Source organism: Ceratotherium simum, chromosome 16 (genome assembly GCF_057802395.1).
Source record: "Ceratotherium simum simum isolate JZ-2026a chromosome 16, ASM5780239v1, whole genome shotgun sequence".
Classification (NCBI taxonomy): domain Eukaryota; kingdom Metazoa; phylum Chordata; class Mammalia; order Perissodactyla; family Rhinocerotidae; genus Ceratotherium; species Ceratotherium simum.
Window position 1 is genome coordinate 10,640,834 of NC_141915.1, and position 22,675 is coordinate 10,663,508.

Sequence of the window (22,675 nt, forward strand, 5' to 3'; positions counted from 1 at the left end):
CCTCCCTTCCTCTCAAGGCCTCCCGCTTCCCTCCCTCCATTCCCCGTCTAGTTGCCTCTCACAGGAGTTCCGGTCCACTGTAAGGCCCCGTGCTTCCTGCTCAAACCCTCTCCATCCCATTGAGAGACTTAGGGGTTGTGGTCGCGGGTGTTTTATAGCACTGAGCTCCAATACATTTCTTTCTCCTTTATGGCTAGCACAATTAGGTATCTCCAGGGCCCCATCACACGACAAATTCAGCCAAGGTCAAGGCGTGAGTGAGGTCCAGCTTCCATCCTAGGTGCATTATCAGCCTTGATTCTTAAAAGTCCCCAGCGCTCTCTCAAGAGGGGAAGAAAAGGAGGCCTTCTCAGTTGTCCAGGCTCATGAGTAGGGCAGTGCCTCTCTTGATCCAATGATCAGATGTCATGGTCCCACACCGGAGGTCTATGCCAATGACAAAGGAGGCTCGGTCTGAGCTGCCTGCCCGGTTGGAGTAGTAATAGCAGGGACAGGAGTACATGCCTGAGGGAAAGGAGAGAAGGAGTCAGACCCCTGGAGCCTCTGGGAGAGCAGGGCAGGAGCAGCTGTGGGGCAGGGATGGAGCAGAGGATGGATGAGGATCCAAACTAGGCATGGGACAGGCAGGTCTGAGGGAGCTGTCCCACCTTTGGCGCTCTTCTTGCGGCTTTCTGCAGGCCGGAAGTGGATCGTGGGCATGAGGCAGACAAGCTGCATGGGCTCTGCCTCCACCAAGCATGAGTTCTTTCTATCCCAACCGGCGCCCTCCAGATACAGGCCCCGAACCCAGACACCATCCTGGGGAGAGAAGGGGGCAGGTTTGGGAGGAAGTCTAGACCCTCAGTTGCCAGAACCCCTGACCTGCCACCTCTCTCCTCCCTTCTCAACCAATTAATTCCCACCTTTGTTCCTAGCACCCTTTCCTGCCAGACCTCACTCAGAGCCTTTGCTCAGAGCCCCAAGCACATCTGGTTCACACCTTGGGTGGGTACACTAGGTTGCTGTCGTCTACAGTGGAAACGATAAACTCCCAAGAGAGGCTGTCCACTGAAATCTGGGGATTGAAGGTGAGAATAAGAGAGGACTGCCAAAGAGGAGAGCAAATACCTGTCCCCAGCATCTCTCCCCCATGACACTTTCCACATTGCTCACATTGTTTTGGCGAGCTGAAGACTGCAGCACAGCAGTGAGGAAGCCAGTGGGAAAGGTGAAGCCAGATAGCCAGAAGATCACAGGAGGCCGGGCACGGCTGGCCCACAGCTCAAACTGTTCCACACGCATGGCTAAGTCCCGGGTCCATGCAGCCAATGGCTTTTGTGAGGGATATGCCTGAAGGAGGAAGCAGTGTATGTGTGTTCATTCATTTATTCATGCATTCAAATCCTTATTTCGAGTACCCAGAGCAGATATGAGAAGAATATGTGGTGTCAGCCCCTGTTCCCCAACTGTAGTTGGGCAAAGCTCTCTAAAAGCCAACTCCCAGGAAAGAAGTATAAAATGACAACTATTTATTAGCAACATAGCAACGGTAATATTACCCAGTTACCATTAATGAAGCACCTACTAAGTGTTATGCACAGTACTGGGAATCCCTGAAGTAGCCTTAGAGAGGTAACTTGTCCCGAGTTAGTTCCTAAGTTAATAACTTGTACAAAGTCAGGCAGTGAATGGAAGAGCCAGGTTTCAACTTTGAACCTATATGCTCCAAAGCTGAGGCTCACTCTGTCTTGCTATCTGCCTCCTTAGAACCAGGAGAGAGCTCATTATTGGAGTAAGATCAACAGTGATGTAATCTTGCCTTTCCCCAGAGTGGAGGGACATGGGCATCAAAGATGCAATTGAAAATCTCTTCCAGGCTTGTAGACAAGACAATGAGGCCCTGGATGCCTTTTTCTAGGTCCGTCAGTGAGAACCTGAGCAGGATAAGGTGGAGGGTTAGAGATGGGATCGGCCTGGGAAAGCCATACTAGGCGGGAGGTGAAGTCCTTTCCTCTTGCTCCTTCCCCACCTTCCGCATACCCCCACTCCATCTTACAGGATGGTCTCCATAAGCTTGTTGTATCTCTGGATCTCCTGCAGGAGGACCACGTTGAGGGGGGAGGGGTCCATAGCTAGCAGTTTCCGGGTCCCCTCGTAGTCGATCATTTCAGGGATCTTCTGTTTGACATCAGCAGCCAACTCAAGGACCTGACAAGGCAGGCGCTGTCAGTGTAGACCTCTCTTCCTCATTGCTTTCCCTCCCCCAGGTGTCTATCTGTTCTTACCTTCTCTTCCCGACTCTGGCCTCCAGCCTTGGTGGGTGTAATCTGGGGTTGCAGGGAAAGCAGAGTCTCAAAGAGAGTTCGTGCCTCAGTGATCTGGGAGGCCACATCTGCATTGGGGTGCTGGCCAAAGGCCTCAGGGGGGTCCATGCCGGGCAACATGCTGATGTACTCCTTGTAAGAGGCCAGGCTGCCATCCTTGGGGATGAAATAAGTCTCCAATACTGACAACCTAGGGAGCCATAGCATAATTATCACCACACTGTGGGGACTCTGGGGCTTCAATGCCAGGCCAAGACCTCAGTCCCTGCACACATCCCATTCATCCCAACTCCCTGCTCTTGCTCCCCCTCCCACAAGCTCAGCCTTCTCCCAATCTCATATTTTCTCCTCAAATACTTCCCCTACCCCCAGTGCTGCCACCTGGTCTCTTTGTGTCCTCTGGCCCCCTGCTGAGTGCCACCTCCTCCTCACCGGTAGAAGTGGGTTGATAGAGACTGATCACAGAAATAGTCATTGATGTAGGTGGTGAGCAGGCGCCGGTCCCAGTCGTCCGTGACATGCCCACCATAGTTGACGCCAGCAATGAGGTACTTGAGCGCATCCCAGGGTGTCTCCTCATACTCATCCAGATAGAGACTCAGCAAGTTCTCTGACACCTGTGTATGGTCCCAGCCCGAGCCCCCGGCCCCACACACAGTTATGGCAGGAAATCTTCCAATGGGGCTTTAACACAGGCTTTCTGTTAGCAGATATTCTCGCAGGGGAGCTATGGGGCAGGAAGTGTAAGGAGAGAGGGCTGGGATGAGGGACCCTCCGTTAGCACAAACCTCAAAGTCAGAGTCATTGAAGCCATAGACAATGTTCCAGCCAAGCTGCAGGAACTTTTTGCGTTCCAGTAACACAGAGTGGAAGAAGCAGAGGGCAAACAGCAGCTTCTTATACTTGGCAGGTTTGGAGCAGCGGGAAAACTGTGGTTCTGTCATCAGTTGGTAAAGACGTGTCATGTTGGCCTTTAGGCCCTGGGAACAATGAAGTACAGAGATGGAGTGACATGCATCATGCTCAGCCCTACCACCAGCACCACTGTGTACAGTTGTGGCGGTTGCTCACTGCACAAGGGTACTGGCTGAAGGGTGAGTGGAGGCTGAAATCCAGTGCTTGATCTGCATGCTGAGATGTGCACTCATTCACAGGGCTGGGTGCCTTTCTCTAGTTCACACACAGGCACTGTACAGGCTAGTGGCAGCCCTACCATCCTGTCCCCCCAGTTTTGATCTTCTCAGCCACAATGTTTTCAATGGTGGCTAGGCCAACTCAATTTGGGAGTGCCAGAAAACATGAACAAAGATGAAGACATATACATGCAACTATTAATGAACAAGAATGTACACTACTACGTGCAAAGGTTCAGTATAGATTAAAAGGCCCATAGTATATCATCAAGGAGGAACCATGTGATTGGATTTATCAGGCTCATGAACAAGTTGGGATTTGGGCTAAGTCTTACAAATGGGAAGGAGATGACTAGGCTGAGAGGAGGGCCTTGGTTTCCTGGCGATGGAAAGAATTAAAGGAATAAAGGCACAAAAGGGAGAATAAGTGAGAAGATGAGTCTAACTGAAGTCGAGTGCAAGTGCTCAGGTTGGGTCAGAAGGGCCATGAACAGATGGAGATGCAATAAGAATAGCAGTTTGAGCCATTTGGACTTGATTCACCAGGCCTCATGGATCCACTTTCTGTGCTACGTTGAAACAGTGTTTTAAGAAGACTCATCTATGATGGACAGAATGGAGTAGTGAGAAAACTGAAGTAAGAATGCTGGATAGATCAGTAACAAAAAGAAAATATGATTTTTAAAAATGCCATTATAATATCATCAAAATATGTAAAGCATCTAGGAATGAATCTAATAAAAATGTACAAATCTTTATAGAGAAAATTACAAAACTTTATTGAAATAAAGAATAAAATGGAGAGACATACTACAATCATGGATTGGGAAGCCCAATAGCCTAAAGATGTTGATTTCTCCCAAATTGATCAATAGAATTTTTTTGTGGAACTTGAAAATCTAATTCCAAAATTTATGTTGGAGAATAAAAGGCCATGAATAGCCTGAAGAAGAATTAGGTAAAGAGATTTGCCTTACCAGCTATCAAGAATTATTATAGAGCTATACAGTAATTAAGACAGTGTATATTGACCCACAGGATAAACAACTTTTGACAATGAACAGAATAAAGGGTCCAGAAACCCATATATATAAATATATATATATATGAAAACAGGATTAAGGCTGAGAACTGTGGATCAGGAGGGTAATTGTGGGCTACTCAGTAATGGTTCTGAGACAGTTGGTTATCCATGTGGAAAAAAATAAAATTAGACCTCTACCTTATTCCACACTCACAAAAATCAATTTCAAGTGATTAAAAACCTAAATGTAGAAGTCAAATTATAAGATTTTTTTGAAGCAAGTATAAGAGAGTTACTTTACAATCCTGGAGTAAGCAAAGATTTCTTTTTTTTTTTTTTTTTTGTGAGGAAGGTCAGCCCTGAGCTAACATCTGTCAATCCTCTTCTTTTTGCTGAGGAAGACCGGCCCTGAGCTAACATCCATGCCCATCTTCCTCCACTTTATATGGGATGCCGCCACAGCATGGCTTGCCAAGCGGTGCGTGGGTGCGCCCGGGATCCGAACCGGCGAACCCTGTGCTGCCACAGCCAAGCGCGCGCACTTAACCACTTGCACCACCAGGCCAGCCCCAAGCAAAGATTTCTTAAACAAGACATAGGAGTACAAACCGTAAAAAAGAAGATGACTAAATCCAACCTCAAAAAACTTTAAAAGTTCTATTCACAAAAAAAAAAAAAAAAAAAAAAAAACAAAACAGAGAAAAGAGAAAAGACAACAAAATAACACATAATTGACAAAAGATTAGGATCTGGAATATATGAAGAACTACAAAACACGAAGAACAGCATGAATGAATGTCAAGCACATAATATTGAATGAAAAAAGCAAGTCCCAGAGGAATATGTATGTATACAACGTGGTTCCATTAGCCATATAAACTTTTGTGTTAAAATTATAAAGTAAAGAAAGTGACAAACATAACATTCAGAATAGTGGCTTCTTCTGAGTAGGGAGGGAAGGCAGTGAGATTGGGGAGAAGTGCACCAAGACTTCAAAGAAAATGGTAATCTTCTTTCTTACACAGGATGATGGGTATACAGGTGTTTATTCTTGATCCTTTATATCTTGCATATATTTTATAAATATTCTTTTGTGTCTACTTAATATTTAATTTTTTAAAAAAGACTGGATGGCAGGCAGTGATCCAAGAATATACTCCAGGACTATACCCCAAACTGACAACGGGCAGGGGGGCTGTGATTAAGGGGACTTTCTTATTTGAAGTAAAACTCATGAACCACTGTCCCCTTGACTATTTGGGCTGACTTTTTATATCCTGAGGCAAAAACTGGCCTCTTTCACAGGACAACAAAATCGTAATACCTGATCTAAAATGGATCCTGTGCTGGGGGAAAAATTTATAAAGGACATGATTGATTGGAATACATAATATATTTAGATTAAAATATTCTGTTGACTTATTGAATTTGGCAACTGCACAGCAGTTATATAAGAGAATATCCTTATTCTTAGGATTGAGCCCTTTACACTGAAATGCACTGAAGCATTTAGCAGTAAATGGCCATGATACATGCAATTTACTGTCAAATGGTTCAGAAAAAGTGTGTGTGTTCAAAGAGAGAGAGAAACAGAGAGAGAGATCAAGTGATAAGACAAGTGGGGCAAAATGTTAACAATACTTGAATCTGGGTAACATATATATGGGTGTTCTTTGTACTATTCTTTTTTTTTTTTTTGACCCCCAAAGCCCCAGTAGATAGTTGTATGTCATAGTTGCACATCCTTCTAGTTGCCGCATGTGGGACGCGGCCTCAGCATGGCCGGAGAAGCGGTGCGTCGGTGCGCGCCCAGGATCCAAACCCGGGCCGCCAGCAGCAGAGCGAGAGCGCCTAACCGCTAAGCCACGGGGCTGGCCCTGTACTATTCTTATTCTTACAACTTTTCTGTAAGTTTAAAATGATTTCCAAATAAATATTAAAAAATACGGACTCTTTGTCAGTTTCCAAAAGAAATCCAGTTGTACCAAGTATGCCCTGAATGTTCTACTTTCCATGAAGGTTTGGCAGATTGCAGGGAGATTCTGCATCAGCAGCAAGCAGCATTTCACAGAAGCTCTCCTGGGCCGAGCCAGGATGGGGCCCTCTCCCCTCGGGACCTGCCCCATTGCAGAACCATCCTCTCTGATTCCTCTCTCCTCTTCCTAGGTTTCCCTCAGATTTATCATTGCCTCCCACTTTCATTATGCAGACTTAAGTAGCACCTACCTGTGCCCTTATACACCGCTACCCATCATAGGGTGCTCAATCGACAGAGGGCCCTCTAGCTACCAAGGCACACACTTCTCTTAGAAGACAAAAAAAGGTTCTTAAACAAAATGAATTAAGAAATGTTCTGTTACACTGGCGACACATTTCTGGACTGTTTGACATTTTTAAATGGGGGTACAGAATACTTTTGTTGGCAGAAAAAAATAAAGGTAAATAAAAATCAACTTTAAACATATATATTTTTTTTAATTAGTGGCACCATTAACAAAAATGGGATGAGGAGATAATCTATGGTGGAGGAACTGACAACTTGTTTTGAGAGTGTGGGATTTATGGTGCTGGCAGGCCAAGAAATGCTTTGTAACCAGATGGAATTCAGACCTGGAACTGAGTTTGATACTGGAGCCAGAAATGGGGATTGGAATTGAAATCAGGAAAAGGACAATTTCTCCATCAACTTGTGAAAGGAAGAAAAGCTGGAGGTCAAAGACTAAGTCTAGAGATACAACCACATGATAGGAGGAGAAAGAAACACAGAAGTAATAAAGGATGTGGCAAGAGACAGAGGGGGAACCAGGAGTGTGTGTCAGGGAAACCAGGAAAGGGGTGGTCAACTGTGTCAACTGCCTCAAGGCGGTCATGGAGGATTCAGAATGATGAAAGACATCCTTGTGTGTGTGCATTCAAACGGTCCAGGACTTATTTGTTGAGCACCTGCTACATACGGGTCCCTGTGCTAGTCACAGGATGAGCAAAACAGTGAGAGGAAAAAAAAAACATGGCTTCTGCCCTCATGGAGCTTACAGTCTAGAGAGGAAGATAGGCATGAATCAGGATCACACTAACACATGTAAAATTACTACAGTAAGAGCCGAAGAGAGTGGTAAATGTTTTATGAGGGCGGGTCACTGGAGTGTTGAGTGTTGACCTGACATGGAGGTCAGAGGCTTCCTGAGGAAGTGATGACTGGGCTGAGACCTGATGAGGCAAAGGCGTGGGTGGGGAGGAAAGAAGGGAGAGCAGCATGTACAAAAGCCTTGGGGGCAGGAGAACAGAGGGTCTACTGAGGAAGAACAAAAAAAAAATTTTTTTAATTAACAGTGTTGGTAGAGCAAATAAAGTGAAGCAGAGTGGCAACCGAGGAAGCTGGAGAGGTGCCCACTGGGACACACAGGCCACGGCGATAAGGGTTTGATCTTGACTGAAAGCAATAAAAAGCTATTAATATAGTTTAAGCAGGGGGTAAGTGCATAGGATGTAGCGACATGATCAGATTTCAAAGGGTCAATATGATTGCATTCAATGGTGACCTTGTAATATTGGAGATACAAACTTCAATAGACTTGGAAGGAAAGAAGGAGAAAGAGTCTGGGAGTCCAGGAAGTGACATTAGAGAGAGAATGTAAGGAAATGTCAGGCGGCAGGAAGGTTCCATGGACTAGTTATATACTCTTTCTGTGCCTTAGTTGCCCATCGGTAAAATGAGGGTAATAGTACTTACCTGATTGTCTGTGTGTGTGTGTGTGTGTGTGTGTTAAATGAATTATAAAGGTAAAGCATTTAGAACAATGCCCGGCACACAATAACACTCAAGAAATATGAGCTATTACTATCATGTTCTAAGAGTTTGGCACCTGGAGGAAAGAAAAGAGGTGGAATTTTTCAGAGGACAGTAGAATCACACAAGCCATGTTGTTGTGAAGGTTAAGCCCTCTCTCTGATGCTAGCAGGAGGGGAGGTAGACCAGATGGCACGGTTGATGCTGGCTATCTACAGTGGCCCATACCTTTGGTGGTTCTGTGGTCATCTTGATGCTGGCCTGCAAGATTGAGATAGGGAAGTCTGGGTGGGGGCTAGAGCTGAGCCAGAGGCGGAAGGAAGGGTGAGGATCCTCCACCTGCAGCTGTTCCACCAGTTTGTCCAGATTAGGCATCCAAGACAGTGACAGATGGCAGTTAGCCAGGAACACCCAATGTCCTGCAAAGAGATGCTGGGTTCAGTGGGAACCATTCCCTAAGGCCTATCTGTCCTCACACTTTCCACCTGATTGTGTGAGTGTATGCGGGGCGGGGGGGAGCGTCCAAATGCTCAGGTCTGCCACTCCTAGAGCCTTCTGGAGAAGTGGGAGCCGCAGTTACAATAGTGTGATTGAGGTTAGAGGTTCTGGAGAGTAGGGCCAGGGCCAAGGACAGGGGTAGAAGAACAAGATGGACACTGACCCTGAATCACACCCTCTCGGAGGAGCCGAGCAGCAATGGGGGCCTGGCCCTGGCCCAGGGACAGGGCGTGGAAGCGCTGCGCCATGCCTGTGTGCTCTGCCAGCTGGAGCAGGGCACTGGTGGGGTCCACACCGGGGGACAGGATGAATATGAGTGGGGTTCGTGGGGTTGAATCCTCCATCACCTGCCAGAAGCACAGGGTATGGCCTCAGGCAGAAGGCCATGTCACACAAGTGGGAGAGAGAGATTGAGGAAATGGGTATGGTAGAATGGAACCAGGAGAGGAAGGCAGGAAGGACCCAGGGGTAGTGTGGGCAAGGAAACCAAGCCACTGACCAACTTCATGTTTAGCACAGGAGGCTCGATGAAGCGAGAGCCAAGGTTGGAGACGATGAAAGACGTAACGCAGAATGCCACGCGGTCCTGGCGTAGGGAGCGGACGATGAGCATCCGTTGCATTTCATTGCAAGCATTCTCCCACTCACCTGGGGATGAGTTGAATAATCGCAGGGAGGGTGAGTCTGGAAGAGCTGGGAATCTAACCAAAGGGGCACCTGCAGGGAATGTTCTGCCAGGAGGCAGATACGCTGAGGCGAACTTGGGAGAGGAGATGAAGAAGAAAGGGAAGGGCAAGCACACGGGCTGAAGGGAGGGCAGGAGAGGGAGGCTCGGCTGCCTGGGCACCTGGCAGCATAGCCTTCTCCGGGGTGGCATTGGTATACCACAGGTGCCAGTCACGAGGATACTGCTCAAAGGAGTTCATGAGTCCGTGGAAGTTGGTCAGTTTGTCTAGCTCTGTGATGTTATCCCAGTAGGCATCTGCGAGCCAACTAGTGCATGGGTTATCCATTTGGCCCTCCCGATCCAGGACCTGAGGGGAAGGAGAGAGGAGAAAGGGATTGACCGGGAACACCTCAAAAGAATAATTATCTTTTTTTTTTTATGGTGGGAGAACGAAAATGAGTCTTGCCTGAAACAGAATGAAGAGATGAATACAGGAATCCAAGGTGGATTGGAATTCACCTTTTTCAGGAAATAAAGTGGGGGTCTAGTTCTCTCAGACTGTGCAGATATCACAGTTCAAATTTAGGAAGCTGGTGCCCTCTCGTGGATGCCTGGTAATAATGTCTCCTACCCTAATGATTTCACTTGGGAGCCTCACTCTTCAGAGAAGCACAAACGGTTCATTTATTCACTTATTCTCTTTACCAAACATTAATTGTTCACCAACTACGTGTTTTAAGCACTTGGGACACACCACTGAACAAAACGGACGAATATCTCTGGCCTTGAGGAACTTATTTTCCAACATGGGAGGGCAGATAATGAACCAAAAACATAACAAATAAGCAAATTATCTAGTATGTTAAAGATGGCAGCGCCATGGAAAAATAAAATAAATTGAGGAGGATAAGGGAGATTGGCAGTGCTGGGGAGTAGTTTGAAGTATTAAACAAGAAAGTCAAGGAAGTGTCAGTGAGGTAAGGTTTGAATCAAGTCTTGAAGGAGGTGACAGAGAGAGCCAAGTGTACACCTGGGGGGTAGTCTTCCGGCAGAAGGAACAGCCAGTGCAAAGGCCCTAAGGTGGGACATGACTGCGCCAGCAAGGAGACCAGTGCATCTGGAGGATGGACCAAGGAGTCGGGCAGTGGGAAGTGACGTCAGTGATGGGGATTCTTTTTCAAAGAATCTCTCTGGTTGCTGTGTTGAGAGACTGGGGGTGGGGGAGGTTCTTGCTACAATCCAGATAGGAGGTGACGTGAAGGTGGCCAAAGGATGAAACTGTTGTCCAAGAAGGTGGGGGAGTGACCAGCCCAGGGAAACGTGGTGTGGTTGTCAGGCAGCTTTAAGGGCCCACTTGAGGTTCATGATCACGGATTTAAAGTGAGTCCAGTCAGTGTGGGTGTGTTTTTCTCCAGCCACGTTCAGCTGCATGGGCCACACAGGGACAGACAGAGGGGAAGGAGAGCTGGATCCAACTAGAGTTAGATCCAGCAACTGCAACACAGAGTGGGGTGCGGGCAAAGGGTTGAGGGTGCTTGTAAAGGAGAGAGTGTAATGGTGACCATGGAATTCAGGCTGAGGAAGTAGCAGCTTGAGAGACATAGAAAAAGCGGCAAGATCATGCCAATTGGTGGGTCACAGGTAAGAGTAACGTGGGCAAGGGGGCGCGTTGCAAGTCACTCCCCACAGCCCCAGGGAGCTTGTCATGTACTTGCTCCTGGCAGTTTTCCTCGGTTCATGCGCCGGAGCCTTGGGCCTTACCCTCTGGGCCTGGAGTCCTCGTCATACTTGCCCTCATCCCCAACCTTGACCACCCCACACCTGGATGCGCCCTCTGTCCAACTCACCACACCCCCACGGAGAAAGAAGTTGTACTCATCCATATTGAGCTTGCCAGAAGTCTCCAGGATTTTGGCACACATTTGAAAACTGAATAGCAGCTTGTGGCGCTCAAAAAGGGTGCGGCAGGTGTACCTGGGAGAAGGGGACAAGGAGGGAGGAGGAGGCAGATACTTAACACAAATGCTTCCTGAATGAAGATCATGCTATCACAGAGCCTTACACAGAAGGACCTTAATCAGCATCTAATCCAAACCTCCTGTAAAGAGCCAAGCACTCAGGGACCTAGAGAGAGGATGTGATTTTTCCAGAGTTCACAGTAAAATCAGTCAGTCATTTCCATTTAAAAAAACACCCAACATTGTTATTATGTTAAGTGAAATAAGCCAGAAAGAGAAAGACAAACACCACGTGATTTCACTCGTATGTGGAATATAAACCAACACACGGGCAGAAAGAACTGTATTGTGGTTACCAGGGGCAAAGGGGGTGGGGGTGGGCACAAGGGGTGAAGGGAGACTTGTATATGGTGATCGACAAACAAAAATGTACAACCAAAATTTCACAATGTTATAAACTATTAAGACATCAATAAAAAAAAAAACCAACATTGACTGGACCCCTACTATGTGCTAGGTCCTACTATGTGCTAGGTCCTGAGGACACAAAGACGAATAAGCCACAGTCTCTGTCCTGGAGGAAGTCAGGTAGAGTGGGGAGGACAGACAGAGAGGTCATCAATTATGATATGAGGTGATGAATCCTATACAGGGGCGGCAGCGCTATCACAGGGCAGGGGCACCTGCCCTGCCTAGTGGACTCAGGGAAAGTTTCTGCAAGGAGTTGCCGTGAGGTGCAGCGGAGTTCCAGTGACGTGGAAGAGGAAGAGAGGGGAGGGCTCCAGGGAGAGCTCAGAGCAGAAGCAGAAGCGGAGGGGCAGGGGGAGAGAACAGCACAGGAAAGTGTCCAGTGTATGATGGGGAAGGTGAGGCTGGCAGGCAGGTGGAGGCCAGCGCACAGAGAGCTTCATGGGTCACTGGACACGAAACAACCACTGAAGAGTTTAAGCCGGGAGGCGCATGGTCTGCACGTTTGGAAGGCTCACACTGGCAGCTGCAGGAGGAGATATTGGAGAGAGACAAGTTAGAGGCAGGATGACCTGTTAGGAGATGGTTGTGTAATTCAGAAAGAAAGATCATGAAGGGCCTGAGCTAAAGTACAGTCATTAGCAGTGGGCAGAACTGGGAGGGAACAGCGTACAGAAAGATTCATGAGCAAAACCTGGTGACTGATCTGAGAGGCAGGGAGAGGGAAGAGCCATGGATAACTCCCAATATCTGGCTTGGGTGCCTGGGAAGTGGGTGTTGATGCCATTCAGGGGTGAGGACCCTGAAGGAAGAGAGAAGATAGTGAGTTTGATGTGAAACATGCTGAACTTGAGGGGTCTGTGGGATGTCCAGGTAGAGAAGGCAAGTACCTTACTACTTAAAGTGTGATCCACAGACCAGCAGCAGCAGCATCACCTAGGAGCTAGCTAGAAATGCAGAATCTCAGGCCCACCCCAGACCTACGGAATCCGAATCTGCATTTCAACAGGATCCCCAGTGCTTTTTAGGCACATTACCATTTGAGAAGGGCTGGTATGGCAGACAGTTGTATACACAAGTCCAGTGCTCAAGGGAGACATCAAGATATAAAATTGGGAATAGTCAGCCCATAGGTGATGGTTAGACCATGACAGTGGATGAGCTACCCAGGAAAGGTGTATGGAGAGGAGAGCAGGGGACCAACAATGGTGGCATGGGAAAGCACTAAGGCAGAAGCAGCAAGAAGGGGCAGCATTAGCACCAGCCACTTGCCCTCCTGCCTAGGACACGTCGGGAGGAACCCTCAGACCTGTAGACAGCATAGGTGTGGTATTCATTCAGGTAGTCAATGCGGTCCTCCAGCTTGTTGCTGCGATGGCTCTTGTCAATGCTGAGGATAAAGAGGCCGATGTAGGCATCCAGCGAAAATTGGTACATGGGGTCGATGCGACCCATGTCATTGAGCACGAAGAACAGTACTGATGCCCGCTGGGCACACGGACGGTAAGCCTGCAGAGGGGGCAAAGTCAGGGCCACAGAGAGGCATGGCACAGGCCAGGGACTCAGGGAGGAAAGGGGCCTCAAGCCAACACCGTTGGAGCTGTGTCTTGATGGCTGGCAGGGGCTAGGTTGGAGGGCACAGGAGCTCACCTCACGAGCCAAGTCAATATTGATCTCCGTAGTTTCACTGGTCTCCAGCTGCTCAGTCACCTCAGTGGCGGTCATCTTGGAGGTCTGCAGGGTGTTTACCAGCTGCACATCATCTAGCAGGGAGCCTGTGGCCTCGTTCAGCAGCCTAGAGAGAAGCCAACAAGCACGTGGATGGAGGGGTTAGGAGTACTAGGCTGGGGGCAAGGGACTCCTCATCAGCCCCCTTGCGATGCTAGTTGCGCCTGCCAGTGGACCAGTGGGATGGTGGGTGGGTGGAGGCAAGGTCTCACCGAAGGATCTCATCCTCCAGCTCCTTGAGCTTCCTCTTGCCAGCGGCGATATTGATGACTAGCGAATCCTTCTGCTCCTCCAGCTCAGGCCGCTCCTTTCGGACCACAATGCCTAGCAGTTGGGCCTCCAGGCCCTGGGAGCACCAAGACTCATGGTGAGAATCTCACTCTGATGACCTTCACCCTTTTCATCCCTTTACACCTCCCAAGCTCCTCATACCCAGCTGTCCAACACAATCTTAGCCTTTCTCTCCATCCTGCCGAACTCTACAGCCCTTCCTGCTTCAACCTAGTTCAGTTTAGGCATCAGCCTCCACCCACCTGTTCTTTGACAGCAAAGTTGACAATGGTGGTCTTGGCTGAGGTCTCTGGGCTGTAGTGGGGGTTGGAGAGCTTGGTGGTGATGTAGAAACGGAAATTGGTATTGTATTCCACCTCCTTATCTCCAATGCGCATCAGCAGCCGACCACCTGTACCCACAGGAGGGTCAAGGACAAGGACCGCATGTGACTAGGGGCAGGCTGACCCATTCCTCAGCCCAGTGGCAGTGACTCAGCCTGCTTTAAGGGCCCCAGCCCAGGGCTGTCTGAATGGAGAGACAGGTAAGTAGAGGACATAGCCAAAGCGCCAGCCCTTTCCTCCCTAGTGTCCTACTTGGCTGGTCTCTAGGATTTGTCCCACAGTCCAACCCCACAATAAGCCTGGGCCCTGACCAATTCGAGCTACAGATTTGTTGAGCACAGGGTTGAGTGTGGGGTCCAGATATTCCTGCACATTCTGGAGCAGCACTGGGTATCCAAACTGGATGGCCTTTTCTAGGATTCGAAGGTAATCGCTCATCTGCAGGTCGATGATCTGGAGGCCCTAGAAAGCAAGGACAAAATATGGAAGAAACGCTGAGGGATTCAAACGGAAAAATGGCCCCAGGGTAGAACCTCAGCAAGAGACAGGCTTGGGAAGAGATTCTAAGGGGACAACACCAGCCCTCAAGCCTTATACCTGGCTTCCTTCCATGTTCTTAATCCACTTCAGGGCCTGGGCCTGAGGATCAATCATCAGTGCCCACCTGAAGGAGCAAGCATCAGTCAGAAGCCAGGCTCTGCCTTGCCTCGGCCTCATGCTCCCAGCAGCATCCTCACCTGTTGCCACGGGTGACGATGACGCCATTCTCAGTGGAGAAGGCATCCGAGGGCAACCCTTGGATGTTCCAGTCCCGAACTTTGGTAGGATTGGACAGGAAGTTATCGAAGGTGAAGTGAGGTGAGCAAGGAACCTGAAGTTCCCCGATCTGGAGAGGGAAGAGAGCCCCAAATTTCAGACTAGAGATCTGAGTCCCGCACCCTTGTCCCTTCCCAATATCTCTTGTTACTCCCCAAAGCCCTGGTCTCAGAGCCCAAGAGCTCACTCATCACGCCTAGGCCCTGCCTCACCTTCCTGATCCAGATCTGGTGGACGATCTCATCCCGGTAGTTGGTCAGGAAGGGTCCCATGTAGGACAAGAAGGCGGCTGCCAGGAGACAGTCGCCCACCAGGTAGCCCAGATCCTCTTCCAGGCCCTAGAGGACAGTAGGGGAGGTGTCAGCCTGCCTAGGCCCCTAGCAATGGGAGCCACTTGGAATGCTTTGAAGGCACTCTCCTCTGGACACTATCTAGATCAAAGAGACTCCTTCCATCTCCTAAACCTTTGTGCCCTGAGCACTGGAACCTGGTTCTAATTACTTTTGAGTTTCCCATCTTTAACAGCAATTCTGTTTACATTCTGGTGATAAGGCCTAACCCTTTTGTGAATCCAGGCGCTCACTGAGGTTAGAGACAAGATGCCCCATGACTGTTTCTCTCAGGTCGGCGGGCTACATGAAGGGTCCTCGTGTGTGCTTTCCAGCCCTACCTAAATATGGAGGAAGATCCTTAATGGTACAAAAAGTCTTTCCTTCCACTCTTCTTACCAAAGGTGAGGAGGGGGAGGGGAAGAACTCCCATCCCCCCTTCTTGGTTGTCCCTACACCCAGGTGTCCCCCCTTTCCCTGACTGTCCTTCAACCTGAAGGGGATGGGAGCTCTTAGAACCGGTGGGCAGGAAGGAAGGAGAGCCAGGCGGAACAAGAGATCTCACCTGTACTGTCTCCTCCCATCGGGCCTTCTCGCCAGCCAGACCAGACACTAACAGCCCAGCTCGCTCCAGCTTCAGCTCCATCTCCTCAGACTTCTTGCGAAGCTCCTCCTTCTGTGCCAGCTTCTCATCATATTGTTTCTTCAGCATCTCCAGTTTCTCAGCCACCTGGGAGGGATCAGAGTACAGAGATCAAACAGGGCTTGAGGGCCTGTCTGGTGGCGCAAGCGGTTGAGTGTGTGGCACTCCGCTGCGGCAGCCTGGGGTTTGCGGGTTCGGATCCTGGGTGCCCACCGACACACAGCTTGTCAAGCCATGCTGTGGCGGCGTCCCATGTACAGTGGAGGAGGATGGGCACAGATGTTGGCTCAGGGCCAATCTTCCTTAGCCAAAAAAAGAGGAAGATTGGCATCGGATATTAGCTCAGGGCTGATCTTCCTTACAAAACAAAACAAAACAAAACAGGGCTTGAGGCCAGATTGTTCTGAGTTCGAATCACCAATCTGCCATTTTGTGGCTGTATGACCTTGGGTAAATTGATCTCTTTGAGCTTCAGTTTCCTCATGAGCAAAATAAGAATAACAACACCTACCCTATAGGGTTATTGTAAGGAGACGACAAGGTAAAATATGTGTGAAAAGATGAGTTCTTTCCCTTCCTTCCACTACTCTTTCCTTGAGCCTGGAAACTACTTGGTAATGAAACTCCAGGCTGAGTAGGAGACAGACCTCGTGTAGCATAATAAACCACACAAGATGTGTTGGCAAGAGAGGATCAGATAGCACAAACATGACTGCCACTCCGTGCCAGAGGCCATACCTAAGGTGGGACTTTGAGAGAGGAAGAAAAAGCTAGAAATGAACCCAGGAGCCGTTGGAGAGAGAAAGAGGGAGTCCATTCAAGAAAAAGGCCCAGATCCAAAGTCCCACACGAGAGACTGAGGACCTGGGAAGAGCTTCTCCTACTAGAGAAGCCTCCCTCAAGTCGTCGTCACCCTGTGGGCTCTGTTGAGGTTGCAATATATCACTCAAATCTAAAGTCAAGGACTGATTGAGCCTTTTCCAAGACCCTGTACGTGCCTGACTGGCGAAGAGTAACACGCCGTGTCACCCGTCTTTTCATGATGAGGAACAGCGGGCTGGCGTTACACTAAGTTCCTGGCACATAGTATGCACACGATTAATGTTAGTTCCCTTTCCTGCTGCCATCCCCACGGGGAGAGGCAGCCTGCAATAGTGCAGAGCGTTCAGATCCTTGCCCTCCTTTACCAAATGAGCCTCATCCGGCTGCTGTAAGGATAAATGTGGATTGTAGCACAATGCCTAGCATGTAGTAAGCAAGCAGTACCTGGGCCCAACAATTGAGGTTGGCCTCCAAGAACTTGGAAATGGGATAGATAATTCTCCAAGAAATAGTCTTCAAAGCAAAGTGGAAGTTTAAAATGTCACCTTCAAGTGACAGGACAGCTTATAGGTCAAGCCTTGGTAGTAATCTGTTAGAAGGCATTAACATCTAAAGAAAGATGTCACTCGAAGGGGCGTGGTCAGCTAGGCCACTCAGAGGAAACGCTGGCTGGGGGCCTAAAGGGATAGGGATGCCCTGGCCCCCACCCCCCACCCCACACACATGGGTTGGGTTTAACCCTCCCTGATGGAAGCCATGCAACTGGTGGTCTTGCTGCTGACACCTGTCATCAGGTTCACATGACCGCCTCTCTGCACTGAGCCCACGCTCATCAGCAACATTCTGATTATAATTTGGCTTCCCATAGAGATTTGTCTGAGGGGAGGCAGCCAGCACACTTGATAGTTCTATATTTTACTATTTATTTTGCGTGTGGTGTTATCTTTACTGTTTTTACTTTTTATACAAGAAATGATATGCATGAGATTAAAAACCTAAATAATATAATAAAAGGGGTAAAAAGCAATAGTCCTCTAGCCCAGCTTTTCCACTCCCATTCTCACTCCTCAGTAGCAAATTGTGTTTTAACCATTTCTCTTTTTATTTCTTCTGGTAGTTACCTCCATATCTCTGAATATTATGCTTATTCCACTATTTTAAAAATATATATATATTAATCTGTTTTTAAATTTTTACAGTTTTAATCTTTTTCATTAAAAATTAACATGAAAAATTTCAAACCTAGGAAAAATAATAATATAACGAATACTTATATACCCATCATCTAGATTTAACAGTTAACGCTTTGCTATATTTATTGCATCTCATTGTTTTTTGCCAAGTATCTTCAAGCAAATTACAAACTCATGAAATTTCAAGGCTAAATACCTCATAATGCATCTCTTCTTAAAAAAGGACATTTTCCTATATAATCCTAACACCATTATCACATTTAACATCTTTATCTTTTTTATAAAATAATTTTTCTTATTTATGTCTTTTTTGAATACTAAATATGTTCACACAAATCAACATTCTAAAGAAACAAAAGCGTATCCAGTGAAGGGTCCATCTTCCTCCCACCCTTGACCCCAGCCCCACCCCCAGCCCAGGAGGGAACCACTGTCACCAGTTTCTAGTGTAGCTTTCTAGACAGAGTCCACACACAGAGTCCATCAATCATAAAGATAATGTAAGCACCGTGAGGGCAGGGCCTTGTTCACTACCGAATTCTTAGACCTAGAATACTGCCCAGCAGTATTCTCAATACTCAATAAATATTTCTTGAATGGATGAATATTTTTACAAAGATAAATGGTAACATACAATAACACTGTTCTTTACTATTTTTTACTTGTCTCCAAATCATTCTTGTAGAGCTGTCTCATTCCTTTTAACAGCTGCGAATAATTTTGTGTATGACTGAACCATAATTTATAGAACAAGTCTCCTACTGATGGACATTTGTCTTTCCAACATTTTCTATTATTAATGATGCTGTAATATCCTCGTACATGCATAAGCACATCTTCATGCTGCTATTTCTTTTTTAATTTTGTTTACTTTGTGAATAAGTAACTTAAAAATTCAACAGGCATAAGAGCATGAAAAGTCTTCCTCCCAACCCTGCTCTCCATTCACCCAGCTCCCTTTTCAAGGTAGCCAATGTGACCTGTTTCTTGAATATCCTTCCAGAAGGATTGTCTACATACAGGAGCATGTAGTCATGCACTGCATGATGACACTTCAGTCAACAACAGACTGTGTGTACAACCGTGGTCCCATAAGACTAGTATCATACAGCCTAGGTGTATAGGAGGCTAGACCATCTAGGTTTGTGTAATAAGTACTCCGTGATATTCACACAACAATGCAACTGCCTAACAACGCATTTCTCAGAAAGTGTCCCTGTCATTAAGCGAAACATGACTGTATCCTATACTGCTGTTTCCTGGTTTATCAATTTTAGACAATTTCTATTGACTCTATGGTATGATAGATGAAGATTTGATTCTCTTATACCTCCACACCACCACCCCTTTCTCTCTACTCCTAATAGTTTCAGTTTCTTCTACTGGTTACCTTTATTACTTTAAATAACATATTAAAACCTTGTTTTATTTTATCTACTACAAAAGCATTGCCCCATCTTTCCCTCAACCCCAACCTACATCCACCTCCCAACTTTTGTGTGTGTGTGTGTGAGGAGATCAGCCCTGTGCTAACATCTGCCAATCCTCCTCTTTTTTTGCTAAGGAAGACTGGCCCTGGGCTAACCTCCGTGCCCATCTTCCTCTACTTTACATGGGACACCGCCACAGCATGTCTTGCCAAGCGGTGCGTCGGGGCACGCCCGGGATCCGAACCAGCAAACCCTGGGCCGCCGCAGTGGAGCTCGCGCACTTGACCACTTGCGCCACCGGGCTGGCCCCCACCTCCCAACTTTTTAAGCTTTTATTTTACGTTGTCAAGGTTGATAACATTTCCATTGAGAAGCCACAATCAGTCATCTGTGCTTCGTCTCTAGGTTGATTTTAAGGTCGAACGTCATAAACAGTGTTGATGTTATTATGACCTGGGTTGGTGCCCCGAGTGCCCCGGGCGGCTAGCTGAGCTGTTTGTGGCTGACGCACACTCTGATAGGTCACTGCACATGCTGAACTGGCTGTTAAATGTTTTCCTATTACCCCTATTATGTGTTTTCTCTTTCAGAAATTCTTATTGGTATTGAGTCTTTTCTATTTCTCATGTTTTCTGGGGTTTTGTATTATATTCCTTGAATCTATCCTCCCACCTTTCTACTGCATGTCATACTTTGATCATTTTAAAATTTTCCAGAATTCTTTCTTTTTCTCTGTTTAGAATTCTTCTCTTATCTTTCTATTTTTGTATTTTGGATGTCATTTCTTCCTTAACCACTCTCTGATTAGAGTACGTTTGCTTTTTAAGTTCTTCTCTGTAACCTGAATTATCTCTGGATTTATTTTTTCCTCTGGGGTCAAGTTTTGTCATAAATTTTTATCTTGTCATTCCCTTGTGTATTGGAAGACTTCCTCCACGCCTTTACTCACCCCTTCTCCAGGGGAGGTGCATGACTAATCTGATTGGTAAAATTGGGAAGAATAAATTAGGAATGCTTAACTGAGCTCAGGTCCTTTCCTTTTTTTTATTTTATTTTATTATTTTTTTGTGAGGAAGATCAGCCCTGAGCTAACATCCTGTGCCAATTCTCCTCTTTTTCCCAAGGAAGATTGGCCCTGGGCTAACATCTGTGCCCATCTCCCTCTACTTTATATGGGACGCTGCCACAGCATGGCTTGACAAGCAGTGCATCAGTGCAAGCCCGGGATCTGAACCTGGAAACCCCGGGCCGCTGAAGCGGAGCGAGCGCACTTAACCGCTACGCCACCGGGCTGGCCCCAGGCCCTTTCCTTTTAGGGGTAAGCACCAGCTCTACTCTGTGCCTCCAGCAATGCCCAAGACTGGGTAAGTCTGTCTGAATATGGGGTCACTACTAGTGGGGCTGCTCGCCTACAGATGTCAGGCACATCCTCCAACCTAGCCTTTGAAGGTAATATTTTGGCCAAATGCCTTTTGTTTTATTCCTCAGTTTGCTTAGAACCCAGGCATGGAAGAAGGCTGCTAGTTCTCAGATCCCCTCAAGAGTATTTCTGCAGACCAGAAAACCCACTAAGGAGCTTTTGGTGGGGCTCGGAGTTTCATGGGCAGACTCGGGGTGTAAACAGGTGTTTTGACTTAGGTGATTCGTAGAGGCTTATATTAGGCCTAGTGGGTTTTGACATCTGTGTGGTCGACTTTTAACCTCTGCAGCCTGAGTGCAAGTCTTGAAGCAAACCCTGCGTTATCTTGACCTTGGCAGATGGCTTCAGCTTTGTCCACAGGTGAGTGGCTATTTCTATAGAGGCAGGAATGTTTGAAGCATCAAGGAAACTGGGCTTGGGCAAAGGAAAGATGTGGTCTGCAAGGGTGGCCTTAACTAAGAGGTGAGGGGCGGGGATCTCAGGATAAAGGCTTCTGTAGCTACAACACAGAAACGGTCTGATATTGTTGACTAAGTTGAAGTGGGATTAGATCATTTTTAGGCACTAATGGACAGAATATTAGATTTGCTGCTTTTAAACTACAAGGCAGTCAGTTTTGTGTGTACTACAGGTTCTAGCTTTAAATGGTTTCTGCCAGGCCTAGGCAGACAACACCAGATCAGCTATCCCATTATTCAATTTTTTATTCTGAGCAAGGAGGTGATTGTGGTGGGACTAACCTGAAGTCCCTGTGGCTTGTCCACAGGCTTACAGGCTGGTAGTTTTCCATTCTGGCTGAGGTTCCAGGTGGTGCAGTTAGGGCAGGTGGGTACACAGGTATTACCTGTGCCTTAAGGGAACATGCCTGAGCAACTTAGGGGACTCAAAAGGGGAGGAAAATCATGTCTTGAGACACAAATGGCAGAGGACTGTTCCCTACAAGGCCCCGGGAAACAGGCTTCAGCAGCATCAACAGCAGCTTCAGTTCAGGAATCTGCTGAAGGTAATTTTCCAGTTAAAAAAAGTATGGGGACAAGGTGAAAACTTTCCCAAAGAGGCAGTTTTCGTCGGCCTCAGCAACTCTACAGAGAGACAGTAATGTCAGCCACTGTGCTGCTGTGACGCAGAGCGGGGAACGCGAGCTCAAGGGGGAAACTGAAATTAAAAGGACGTACCCAGGATTTCTGTTCGGGATAATGACAACGCTCTGGAACTAGATAGCGTGATGGCTGCACAAGGTGAATGTACTTAATGCCACTGATTTATATACTTTAAAATGGTTACAATGGTAAATTTTATGTGTATTTCACCACAATAACTCCCCCTCCAACACAGAAGATATACATATGTGGATTTCCAGCCCCTCCCAAAACAGTAAATGCTTATTGGTTGGATTATATCTCATATTAATCTATTGATGGAGGTTTCTGCTGGTTTAATTTAAATTCACAGGTCATGGTTTTCAGATAACTGACATTCTAGTGAAGCTAAAACCAAGATTTTCTCCATGTATCCTCACTCCCGAAAATATTACTACGAGTTTCTACTACGGTCTTTGATGCAATAATAACAACTGGTTTCTGGGAACATAATTTTATCTGGAAGTCATGTATGCCTTATTAACTCCTTGAACTGTTTTTTATTTTCAAATGATGCTCATTAGAGACTTGATTTTGAACTAATAGTCTCCGAGGTCCTGCAGGAACAACATCCATTTCCATTGAGTGACAGCCCAGATTATAACTTAAAGAAACTGACTCTACCCAGATACTAAGAACCCCTCAGCTGAGACTGAGCAGAACAAGAATTTGGGGAGGATGGTTTGGGGACTTGAACTTAAGA

General features: G+C 47.1%; 1 protein-coding gene across 1 annotated transcript in view; it reads right to left on the reverse strand.

Moving 5' to 3' along the window:
* Nucleotides 1-143: 143 nt before the first annotated feature.
* Nucleotides 144-22,675, reverse strand: part of DNAH2 (dynein axonemal heavy chain 2) — a 96,330-nt gene continuing 73,798 nt past the window's right edge. The window contains exons 66-88 of the mRNA XM_014789551.2: nt 15,891-16,055; nt 15,209-15,334; nt 14,918-15,066; nt 14,778-14,844; nt 14,492-14,642; nt 14,100-14,248; nt 13,779-13,912; nt 13,489-13,633; nt 13,148-13,347; nt 11,260-11,386; nt 9,593-9,779; nt 9,245-9,393; nt 8,909-9,092; nt 8,476-8,666; nt 3,092-3,283; nt 2,736-2,920; nt 2,265-2,493; nt 2,036-2,187; nt 1,799-1,913; nt 1,153-1,329; nt 980-1,054; nt 648-798; nt 144-504 (exon numbers count right to left, since the gene is read on the reverse strand). Of these exons, the coding sequence (XP_014645037.2) occupies nt 350-504; nt 648-798; nt 980-1,054; nt 1,153-1,329; nt 1,799-1,913; nt 2,036-2,187; nt 2,265-2,493; nt 2,736-2,920; nt 3,092-3,283; nt 8,476-8,666; nt 8,909-9,092; nt 9,245-9,393; nt 9,593-9,779; nt 11,260-11,386; nt 13,148-13,347; nt 13,489-13,633; nt 13,779-13,912; nt 14,100-14,248; nt 14,492-14,642; nt 14,778-14,844; nt 14,918-15,066; nt 15,209-15,334; nt 15,891-16,055 (3,555 nt within the window). The 3' untranslated portion in view covers nt 144-349. The remainder of the gene's footprint in view (nt 505-647; nt 799-979; nt 1,055-1,152; nt 1,330-1,798; nt 1,914-2,035; nt 2,188-2,264; nt 2,494-2,735; nt 2,921-3,091; nt 3,284-8,475; nt 8,667-8,908; nt 9,093-9,244; nt 9,394-9,592; nt 9,780-11,259; nt 11,387-13,147; nt 13,348-13,488; nt 13,634-13,778; nt 13,913-14,099; nt 14,249-14,491; nt 14,643-14,777; nt 14,845-14,917; nt 15,067-15,208; nt 15,335-15,890; nt 16,056-22,675) is intronic.